Genomic DNA, 12500 nt, shown 5'->3' with positions numbered 1-12500 from the left:
TTCTGGCTCTTGGTATCAGCATTCTGATCTACATGATTGGACTTGGTACAGTGATACGGGTAATGTGGTCAAGGAGATCGACCACATCCTTGTTAGCATTCATTGGATGATTCTCCAGAACTGCAGGGTACATCAGAGCCGAGTTCTGTGGAACTGATCATAGATTAATTCGTGGCTACTCTCCAGGCCCACTTCAGAACCCCTTGTTATTCCAATGAACACCCTAGGGTGTTTCGTGTAGACAGGATGAAGGAGGGGGAGTGTGCCCAGGGGTTTGCTGAGGCTATCTCTGGTCATTTTGCAGCACTTGAGGGCCTGACAGACCCTGTTTTTCTGTGGGACACCTTCAAGCATGAAACGCTTGATGCAGCCTAAGAATCAATTGGTGAATGCCCAAGAACAAGACAGTATTTCATCACACAGGAGACACTGTGTGCCACAGACCCCTGTTGCGCGGCTCAACTGTCAGGGGATTATGATTTGCGTTGTTCCCTGGTGCGCAGGACTAGGTCACTGCGAAGAAGGGATATGGAACAGTTTATTAGGAATCTTGCAAAGAAGGTCAAAAGCCATTTCCTAGTAAATGATCTTCATCCTGCCTACCAAGCCCTGAGAAAGCTGAACTCCAAGCCCTCATCACAGACAAATGCAGTCCGCTCAACAAGTGGCCAAATAATCTCAGATCCCAATGGGGTGCAGGTGCGTTGGGCTGAGTATTTTGAGTAGTTGTAACAGGTTGATCCACCAACAATTAACTTGGATGCAGGTAGTGCTGAGATTCTGAGTAGTCATCCCTTTCTGGAAGGGGAGCGGAGATCGGTGGGACTGCTGCAATCACTGAGACATTACACTGCTCAGTATACCAGGCAAGATTCTGAGACATATCAGAGACCACCTGCTGAGGCACCAGAGGCCGGAGCAATTTGTATTAACTCCTGGTCCACAATAGACCGTATCCTGGCACTTGACATAAGTAATTGTAGAACGTCAACACGAGTTTGGACGTGGGCTGCTTGCAGCCTACATTGACCTCAAGAAGGCATTTTGATACAGTGCATTGTGAATCACTGGGAGATTTTAAGACTAAGAGGAATTCCAACCAGGATTATTGGATTAATAGTAAACCTGTATACTGGTACTGAAAGTGCTGTAAAGTGTGGAGGGGTCTGTCAAGCTTCTTCCCTATTAGTTCAGGAGTGAAGCAAGGCTGTGTTCTTGCACCAACACTTTTCAACACTTGCATGGATTGGATACTGGGTAAAGCTACTGTCCAAAGTCACTGTGGAGCAACCTTGGGCAATATCAAGGTTACAGACCTTGACTTTGCTGATGATGTTGCTATTCTTTCTCAGTCTCTGGAAACCCTAGTGGCAGCATTTAGCAATGAAGCAAAGCCCCTGGGGTTAGAGATCAGGATTTTGGGGGCCTGCTAGGAGATCATGTTCAGTCGGTACATGCTTACAGTGAGAACATCAAGGTCACAGAGAACTTTATATACCTCCATAGTGCAGTTCATGACTCTGGGCTGTCAGACCAGGAAGTCAGTAGACGGATTGGCTGCAGGGGTCATGGAATTTCTCGACTAGAGTATTTGGAGATGTTGGTATCTGTGCAAAAGGACCAAGCTACAAGTCTTCAAGGCCCTGATACTGCCAGTTTTACTGTACGGTAGTGAAAACTGGGCATTATCTTGTGCTTTGGAATCTCATCTTGATGCCTTTTGTAACAGGTCCTTGCACCGGATCACGGGGTAGAGTTGGTGTCACAACTGCGAGATTACTCAGGACCTTCAGCGATGCGTACCTCAGTCTTGGCGGAGGGCTTAGGCCTCTCGCGATTGGGTCGCTCACCTTGTGGGGAGCGAGGGTGTCGGCCTTTACATCGGTGCGACACTTAAAAGGAGCACCGGGCAACAATTCAGTACTTGTCCTGTGACTTTGGCTTGTGAACTTCTTCTGCCGTGTGACCTCACCTGCTCCATTGGATCCTCTCCCTTCTGTTTGTAGATATCCTGTTTTGTATGGTGTATTTTAGTGCGCTTATCATTAAATCCTTGTGTATGTTTCCTTTCGTGTGTTTCCACTGACCTGACCGCTCTGATTCTTAACCCCTTCCTGATGGGCCACCTGACTCGTTTCCCGCAGGATGATCCTGCCCAGAAGGTCGTTTCTGTTCGAGACAACCCTGGGTGGAGGAGGCCTATGGGTGGCTTGGGCAGATCAATCAAACCTGCTGTGAAGAGCAAGAGATCGGCTGGGCCTCTGCCTGGTGGCTTACCATGAGGAACTCTCATAGGTGGAAACGAAGGATGGATGCAGCTATACACCCTGTCAGCGTTAGCTCCCCAATGATGATGATGTTAAAAAAACAATACAGGTCTACCACGCCAAAACGCAAATTACAAATACAAGTTTTATATTTGCTTTGGTCTTTCCATTATAGTATATTCAATTCACACATACACAAAAATTTATATAAGAGTACAATTTTTTTCTTTGACCAAAGAGGTAGTTGAAAGTATCCTAAATCGGTCTCAGTAATGGTTGGAGTTAAGGTTATGGACATGAGGTGTGGAATAAGGTTGAGGTATGTGACCTTACACTTAACCCCTTCCCGACGGGTCAGACCTATAGGCGTGAAAACAAACCGCTCGAAATGTGGCGTGCGGCTGTACACCGCGGCGGCGATTCAGCTTGATGTACCAAACTCCTGCGCTCAAAGTCGGTGCGTAGCCATGATTCGCCAGAGCGTAGTTTTTCTAGTTTTCTACACCCGTCACCAAGGGGTTAAACAAACATCTCTGAGAGCTCTGAGCATCTACACACCAGCAAGCAATTCAAATATAATCATACCCTCTCTGGGGGACCCATACTTCAAGTTCTCTCAAATTATGAAGCCTGGCAGACTGTTATGGGGATGCTAAGTTAAGTGAAAAAAAATAATATGCAATAACTGAACAGTTTTGTGTTTCTATTTAGTTTAGTACTTCTACAGTCATCTGCGATGGCAACAACCTCTAGCTGTTGATCAGTGTAACAGCTACGCTGAGAACTGTAAAAATTGATTTAACTTTAGAGGAAAATACTGATAAAATATGGCTTATTGAATCCTGCTTGTAACAAAATATCAACAGGTTCTTACACTGCTAATCCCATTTTTCTGCAGAAAGATAAGCTTAGTGTGACTCATCCAGCCAAGCTGCGCTGAATACTTTTTTAGACTGACTTCAGCTCTATACAAGGAGGGCATAAGTAACAACATTGAAAAATAACTTTTCTATCAAATGTAAAAAAAAATAATATAAAATATCTTTTTAGAACAAATTTATATTATAACTGGAACATATGACACAGCAGGCACTTTCAAGCTACAATATTATGTATAATAGGTACAAAAAAAAAAGAAAAGAAAAAAAAACAAAAAAAAAAAACAAAAAAAAAAAAAAAAGAATAAATAAAATAATTAACAATGACAATAAGAAGAATTCAAGTCATAATTTTGTCTGAATTAAAAGATATGCCAGAAAATCAGTGGTGTACCAGTGTTAAACTCTACTTACTACTTCAGCACCAACTTTAATCCATTTCTATGTCACCGTATTAATGAAGCAAAAACAAATAACACAACTGGAAATAAGAAACATTACGAGAAAATGACATATAAAACAAAAACATATGTTAATAACTAACACAAACACAATGTGCGCACCACATTTTGACACGACAAAATTTTAATTACATTTAATCTAATCTTTTGTCTAAAGAGATACACAAATTTACCCATATAATATAGAAATGTTTTAATAAGGACTTATTATATTAACTGAGTTTCTAAACTACTGGATGTGATTATTAGTCCTCTAATACTTATTTTTTTCCTCTATGCCTTCAAACTCCTCCTTCTTCACTTTGGCAATGCTTTCACACTGTCGTCCACTGTTTCAAAATGTTTAGATCCCTCCATAGAAAATATATAACTGTTGTTCATCTTGCAAAACCAAAAAAAGCTTTCACCTTCAAAGAAAGTCAGCCCACATTCTAGGCTGTAGGCAACAAATTATACATAATTATAATTATTATCAACCACAATGAATTACACAGCAAGGAATAGAAATTGCTTATACAGTGAATCTGAAGATCAAATAAATGCTTTACTCATCTTCAAAAAAATTTATGAAAATAGTCATAATGTTGTAAACTCTACTTCTGCTTCTTTTGTTTAAGTTGTGGCAGGTTTTCTATGGACTTTGGCTATGATTTTACTTTTGGTTTGATGCTCCTTGCACATGTTAATGGAAATGTATAAAAGATCTTTTGATGTATCTTAAATTTTAACATTCCTAAGGCAACAATAGACTTGTCTGAATACCTCCCAAGGAACATATATCCCTATTAAAAAACATTGGTTACCTGTACCTGCTTTCATATATGTGTTGTCAGATTCAATTATATATTTGACTAATCTAAACAATTTAAACCAAATAAGAGTTTATTCGATTTCAATAAAATTATATATCAACAAAAGGGAAAACTAACAGGAAAAAAAGAAGAGAAAAGAGATATCAATAAGCCTCATTTATGTTTCTTTTTCTTCTACACTGGATTCTATGTTCAAAGCATTCAAACCAAATAATTATATAGTTAATATGTACTTCCATAAAGTCTATGCTAAGTACACAAGTAATAGTTTTAATCTTCCAAAACTATTTCTGATGGACACTGACCAGGTATGTCTATAGGCATCATAAGTCTGTGTGACTTTTATGCTGGTGACGGGTCTCCCTGTCATGGTTTAATACTTTTATAATGGACTGCTTCAAGGAGGAGATGGTAGAGGATCCTTGGTCTTTGACCTCCAGGGGTGTTCCCTACCTGAGCAATGCTACTGAAACAAAGTTGTACTTATACTGTCTTTCTCCCAATGAGGATGTCGATGATGACAATTCAGATGACAACTACATGTCATCACTGAAGCTGTCAAAAACAAGGATATCTCTGGTAAGATTTCTACCATATGAGGGACTTATGGTTGCTGATCCCCTAATGCACTCAGCTGTCTTTCCAAAGACAATGTCTAGGGATCACTTTGATACCTTGACATCCCCATCCTACTTTGCAGACAACTAGGCTGAGCACATGTAGGGGACTGACTCTGGAAGCTGCGGTCCACCTTTCATACCAGGAAAGTCTCTGAACCGTTGAGGGGTAGATAGGTCAAAGACCAAAATTGTCATTGTCTTCATCTGCATGAAGGGCACAGATCTCTCAGATCAGTTCATGCAGCCATATCCAACAGCAAAAAAGACCACCAAGTAGTACAAGAAAACACTTGTTAACACACTGGCAGTCCACCAGACCCTCAGTGGTAAGATGAATCAGTTGGACTTCAAGGAGCTGGTGTAGGAGGGGCTGCTGCACCTTTGAGGCCTCCTAGGTGTCTTCTAAAACACTACTTTCCCTGGATCAGAATCTTTGGACAGATCACAAGAATCCTGAGTTGCCGCACATGCCTGCAGACACTCCATACCAGAGGTAGAGGCAGTGTGCTCTCTGCTGAAGCAATGGATGAAGAAAGGAGATTCAGGTATTGTGTCCACTACCAGTAGAGTTTCCCTATGTGTAGCCCTTTGCTTCACAGTTCACAGGGGAAGAAAAGGACTGAGGACATCACTACATATCACTTATGTAATATATTCCATAGATTTCTTTATTTTGGGGAAGAATTACAGTGTTTCCGTTCTTTCATGAAAACACACTACTGACTTTGTACACCGAGATAGTACAAACAATTCTATATGGCTACAATAAGCCTCCAAACATAAACAAAGTGTGAAAATTACAGTAATGAACCACTTGCCATATTTTTTGTGATTTTGTGATTTTTTCCTGTCGGCATAGGGTTCCTCAACCCACTGGATCTTGGTGCGTCATGGCTCACACAAAATAAAATCCAATAATTAGGTTTACTTGAGTGGTGACTCTTCTGGGTGCATGGCTTGTAGGTCTGGCCTACCAGAACACTCAGGTGCAGTATCCAGACTCCTTGCTGCCTCCTTACAGTGTTATGATCTTGTAGAAGCCACAACCCACAACCTGCACAACCCAGCTCAGCAAACTTCCCAGATTGGGTCCTACCAGGTCCAACAGCCTTGTCCTCGCTCCCTCACCAGCAGGCACTTCTCGCAACTCGCTGATGAGATCTGACTGATAGACAACCGAAACCTCATGTATCTCTGACTGGACCGCAGGCTCCCTTTGTTCCTGGTTTGCTGACACAGCACCTGAATAACTAAGCTTTGGGATCCAAAACCAAGATCATCAATGGATCATACTCCAGAGCACTCAGCCAAGCAGCAGCAACACAGGAATGCCCAGTCTTTACCAACTGGGGAGCCTCTCCAGTCCCTTGTAAAACTCCACTTCACATACATCCCCCAGTAATAACAGTGGGCACTCGACTACTGTATTATATCAAGATGGTAATAGACTATATGTTGAGCAGAATTCTCTCTCTAGGCAGTCAACAAATAAGTGCAACAACAATAACAAATAACATTATGTTATTTGTATTTTTTTACTTTTTTCACAGTAATCAGTTTTCCATACTGTACTGGCAGCCACAGTGGACAGGAATAGGTTTCTGTTCATGGGAATATTACTTTCCTAGAGTCTGCATCATTCCAAGGATGGCTCACAGTAGGTACACTCCACTGTCATTTATAAATGGAGATAATGCAAGAGCCCCTTCCTAAATGCCCACTGAGTTCAATCTTCCTCCAAGAACTTTGTGCTCTCATGATGAGACATTTGCATCACCTACCACTCAGGACAATATCCCATGACAAGACATTCCCGTCACCAGCCCCTCGGCCAATTTTTTTTTATGACTTGATGGTCATGTCATCTAGATCCAGCTGTTAAATTATATACTTTTTATCATGAAAAATTGTATATACTTTATATAGATACATAAAGGAGAGAACTTTGATATATTTTATACTATATAGAGTTTATAGTTAATATAAATACAAAAAGAAAATCTCCTTTATATACAAAGTTAAAAAATAAACAAATCTATGACAAATATAGACATACACACAAGCACTCTATACCAACCTAGTTAACATTATTACAACATTAAATTCCACACATACAAACACTACTACCGTAAAGCCAAACCCAAAGCTACCTGCGTTTGTACAACAGCTTTTCATTCCTACGGCCAAGAAACGACTGAGACATTAAGAGGGGCGACCTTTCTGGCACTTCATATTTGGTGCATCCTGTGCGTCTGGACATGGCCACCTTCAGGAGTTGTGATCTTGCCACCTTGAAGCCCTCAGCCAGGATTGAGAGTGACACCAGGCCTAGACACAGGGACACCATGCCTGTTGATGGAGAGAGGACAAATGAAATATGAAATTAAGAAAATTTGTAGATGGAAAATTAAGATAATGAGGAGATTTCTGGCATAAATTTGAATCAACTCAATGCTGCCGGAAAAATGCTGTGCTCATTTTCTTTTTTTGTGTGTGAAATGTCTCTGCACACAGATGGTTCTGCTAGTGCTTGGCCACAAATGAGTCAATTAGTAGACCTTCTGATATTACCTGATTTCACCTGTCCCTGAATCGGTGGGAAATAATTTTTTTTTACTGCCATGAATATCGATGATGTTATTTATATTATAGTAATTTTAATTGCTATAATGTTACAGATATTAGTTTCAATATAATTAATGTAAACTATTTTTGAAAATCATGGAAAAGGGTAAACAGGTGAGTCAGGCAGTACTCGTAATTGTTCATGGCTGACTTAGTACAAGTGTAGCCATCTATGTGTAAAAACAATAAAGTAAACTGACAGTGGGCATGTAGATATATGCCGTGCCCGTTGGATTTGGGTTAAGATGCATTTGATAAGTTAGTGTGAATAATTAATGATGATACAATAATTTGACTTTGCAGACCTTATCAGAATGAGAACAATTAATAGAAATACAAAATGAGATATCTGTGTGCAAGATTAATAACACCTAGATAAGTAATAATGATGTGGTAATAATGATAATGAGTAGGAGATTTATTTAATTTCTTTCTGCAGACATCACCTGTGAAGGTAGATAATGATATGTGCAAAACGTCTTGAATGTTCATCTTTACTTTCCCTAAGAAATTGGATAATTTATATCTCTATCTCTATCTCTATCTATATCTATATCTATCTGTATATATATTTGTATATTTATATATATATATATTTATTTATAATATAAATATGCAATCAATGTCAATTTTTAAAAAATTACCTAGCTGAGAAAAAACTTCACTCAGAATTAATAACACAAAAATAAATGCATTATTTGTATAATATATTATCAAATCAGTTTGCAAAACAAAAAATTGCATAATAGTATTTCATAAGCAACAAATCACTTTCTTACCCCATGTTGTGGTGATGTTGACCCCATAAAACAGGAAGTCATAGACTTTTGATGAGAAATAAAAGCTCATATGCATATCCTGTTGAAAGAAGGGTTCACAGTGACAACTCATGAAATAGTGTAACAGATGAAGTATAATGACAGATGTACTGCATTCACACTTGCAACATAAAGTCAATCTTTAAAAAATGCTGATCCCTGAAACTGCATTTTTTTTTAATAATTCCATTCTCAACTGAAATCCTTACAGGGGCCTATGAAGATAATATAAAATATTGAATATAACAACATAAATGAGTCAAAGGAAATTTGAAAAGCTGAATAAGAGTATGAATGAAATCAAGTAAATGGACCTTGGAGGAAAAGGTAGAAAAAGGGACATACCCCCCCTAAAAAAACAAAACAAAAAAAAAAGTGGTGGAAGTAGCTAATAGCAAATTTACTCCTAGCATTAATACAAAAACAACAAGTTTCAATAGCAATGGCTATCTATTTATATCTAAATGATAGAAACAGTAAAATAATAGATGAATGCATAAATATATGAAACAATCATAAATGGTATCTTCCATCCTGATCAGCATTTACAACATATCACATTAAACAATATGCACTAATTCAAACCTACTGAAAACACTGATGAGAACCATATTGTAATGAAATGTAATATAGAGACATAACAAAAGGAAGTCAAAGAAACAGTGTATTCAGTGTGGCCCAAATAAAAATCATCCTAATTCTTTACTATTAAAAAAAAACGCATTCTAAATAACAAATAAATCATGAAGTTACTCTACGTGAGACATTAACCCCTACATAATGTGAATTAGTGCAGTACATTCTTCAAAATCAACTTAGCAGATTATTCATCCATTCATCACCTCTAACCTTACCAATGTATACAGTATGGAGAAGCAATACAAACAAAAAAAAAGAGCAAAAACTTGCTAGGAAGTTTGTGGAGATTCTGCTGCCACATCACATGTAAGCTAAGAACTTGTACTAAAGTTACATTGGTAAAGATTCCTTTAATCTCTTCTTATCACAGACATTCCCTCCCTCTCATTGATAGGTATGAAAAGCTGCTTTAAAAACACATTATCAACCCCTCTGTTGCAGTTATGGATACAAGAAAATATAATTTTTTTTATAATTTCCACGTGATGTTAAAAATATTCTATCCCTGAAAATCATGGAAGATGCTTTTTCTTGACCACAAATGTTGTGAAATATAATCCTTATACCTGTCAACTATTAGCAATTCAGTGGAGATAAGATAGGAATGGGCCCTCCTTGCATGCAGCTACTGACAGAAGATGCCACTGAGTGAGCCAATGTCTACAGGGGGCTTTCTTGTACAATGAAAAGTTGATAAAACACAAGTAAACTGATTCTCTAAGTAACACTATTCCTGTTACATTTAATCACTGGTTATGGTTAAGATATAGGCATTGTACCAACAACTATGCCTGTGTGTACTTGTACATACAAAAGTAAATACATACATGCATATATAAATACATACATACACATACGCAAGCACTTGCTCTCGCTCTCGCTCTCGCACACACACACACACACACACACACACACACACACACACACACACACACACACACACACACACACACACACACACACACACAAACACACACAAACACACACACACACACACACACACACACACACACACACACACACACACACACACACACACACACACACACACACACACACACACACACACACACACACACACACACACACACACACACACACACAAACACACACACACACACACACACACACACACACACACACACACACACACACACACACACACACACACACACACACACACACACAAACAAACATTAATATATTTATATATATATATATATTAATATATTTATTTATATATATATATTAATATATATATATATATTAAATATATATACATATACGTATATGTATGTGTGTGTATGTATGTATGTATGTATGTATGTGTGTGTGTGTGTGTGTGTGTGTGTGTGTGTGTGTGTGTGTGTGTGTGTGTGTGTGTGTGTGTGTGTGTGTGTGTGTGTGTGTGTGTATGTATGTATGTATGTATGTATGTATGTATGTATGTATATATATATATATATATATATATATATGTATATACACATATATACATATACATACATACACATCTAGATGAACTATATATAAATGTGGTTTAATAAGTACTTTCTCATATCTAATCCTTCATAACCCTGGGCTTGTGGTTAGCAGATAACTTTTTTCAGCCTGTCCACTATCCGCAAAGCATTCTTCTTATCTCTCCCCCCCCCCTCCTTCTGTCTGTGCAAGCCTCTCCTAGCCATGGCTGTAGAACTCATATACCACCACTTTAGCTTAAATGCTTTTAGGTTGATTATATCCATGGATTGTCAAATCACTGATTGCTGTGTGCCTCAGTGTTTGTCAATTACACATCTATAAATGTATTTTGACATGGATAACTCAAGATTTATATGGTGTTCAGGTTATCATATACTCTGTGCACTACTAAATGATACAGCAGCAGAATGGTGGTGTCATGACTAGCCTACAAACCTACAGTTTCATCAGATACCACAGACCACATCATCAGGGCACTTTTGATGTGTTATATTGCAGGCAGCAATTTGCAATAGTCACTAGTTAAATATCTCTCTGCACTTGCTTGCACCGTTAACAACTAGTAAATTTCTTTCATGAAATTTAGGTACCATATTTGGGGTTAGTAGCAGGTCACACTGGTTTTCACTAGCTCTCCAGCAGTACCTCAAAATGAGAAACAATGAATTTTAATGTTTATCCAAAACACTGGCCAGAATTCTACAGACTATACTGTTAGCATAACCAATAACAACAGGTAATTCTTGTCTTTTTAAGTCAGGCTAGGACAGGCTTACTTTAGTGTGCACTGCTCCACATCTTGGTGATTATCTGACTCACAATAAGGCATGAGAGACCATACTCTTGAGGCTGTGACACTTGCTCATATTTAGAGAAATTTCGAACACCTTAAACAGATAGCCGGAGTGGCATCTCTTGCCCTTCAGCCATGACAGCCAGATGGTGATTGGCAATAATTGGGTCTTCAACATTTCACTCGAGATTCGTTGTAGGTCTCTGCTGGGATATTTTACCGGCACTTTGTGCCGGACGCCTGTACTGAAGAGCTGTTTTCCTGGCAACAGTGGAGGATGCAATTTTCGTTGGACATTTAATTGAAAGTCACCCAGCTTACAGCCTCAGCAGCAGTGCAGCATTCGCAACTGTTTCTTGTTTCAGGTTACCAGACGGGGTTCGTGCCTCAGGGAAGGCAGGGAGTTGCAGGAAGTCAGCCCCTCATTAGAGAAAATATAATTTGTCAGGGAATATTCAAAGGAAAAATCAAGCTCAACTTGTGCATGAATGTTGATCAATATGAATCAATTTTGATCTTTCCTGACCTTGATTGATCAAGGGGCCGTTGATCCAGAGTGGATTCATTTTAAAAAGTTATTAACATGATCAAGGAAAACGAATAAGAAACCCTCAGGGTCATTGAAAGATGTTCATGCGCAGAGTTGGTAAGCGTGCCGCCCGGATGAATAGCCAAAATGTAATGAGATCCGGTGCCGGAACAATAACCACGGCGTAAAATAATATGCATGACATCCAAAGGTAGACTCATAGTATTATGGCATGTTATTTATAATCACCTTAACAATTATGAGATGACAGCACTCTGCTTGCTTACGCTACCCAACACTTCTAGTCTAAGCAAATACCACAGCTCCTGTCTATGGAAACCAACGACAGCAACAATACAGCAATTGAACCTTCTAGTAAAATAAAGCCTGAATTACAGTCAAAAAGGAAAGAAGTCCAAGCTCCAACTTGTAAATACTTTATGTGGCAGAGATCTTGCCTTTGCATGAGCACTATCAGGAACAGAGGCCACTTGGTTCTATGCAACTCATGACCAGCTCTGATAAATCTGATATAAACCCCACAGAGTTGGGCATGAGACATTTTAGGGTAAT

At 38.8% G+C, this 12500-nt stretch overlaps 1 protein-coding gene across 7 annotated transcripts in view; it reads right to left on the bottom strand.

Moving 5' to 3' along the window:
• LOC125037797 (high affinity copper uptake protein 1-like) overlaps positions 1-12500 on the bottom strand; it is a 59054-nt gene that overhangs the window by 38903 nt on the left and 7651 nt on the right. For 4 of the 7 annotated variants that reach the window (XM_047631016.1, XM_047631018.1, XM_047631012.1 and 1 more), the window contains exons 2-3: positions 8443-8521; positions 7189-7387 (exon numbers count right to left, since the gene is read on the bottom strand). In XM_047631016.1, the coding sequence (XP_047486972.1) occupies positions 7189-7387; positions 8443-8518 (275 nt within the window). In that variant the 5' untranslated portion in view covers positions 8519-8521. Of the gene's footprint in view, positions 1-7188; positions 7388-8442; positions 8522-9335; positions 9684-12500 lie in introns of those variants that run through there. The other 3 variants (XM_047631014.1, XM_047631013.1, XM_047631017.1) reach the window with 3 other exon arrangements.

Source organism: Penaeus chinensis, chromosome 24 (assembly GCF_019202785.1).
Source record: "Penaeus chinensis breed Huanghai No. 1 chromosome 24, ASM1920278v2, whole genome shotgun sequence".
NCBI classification, from domain to species: Eukaryota; Metazoa; Arthropoda; class Malacostraca; order Decapoda; family Penaeidae; genus Penaeus; species Penaeus chinensis.
The sequence above is the reverse complement of the archived record's forward strand: the minus strand, read 5'-3'. Positions and strand labels throughout refer to the sequence as shown.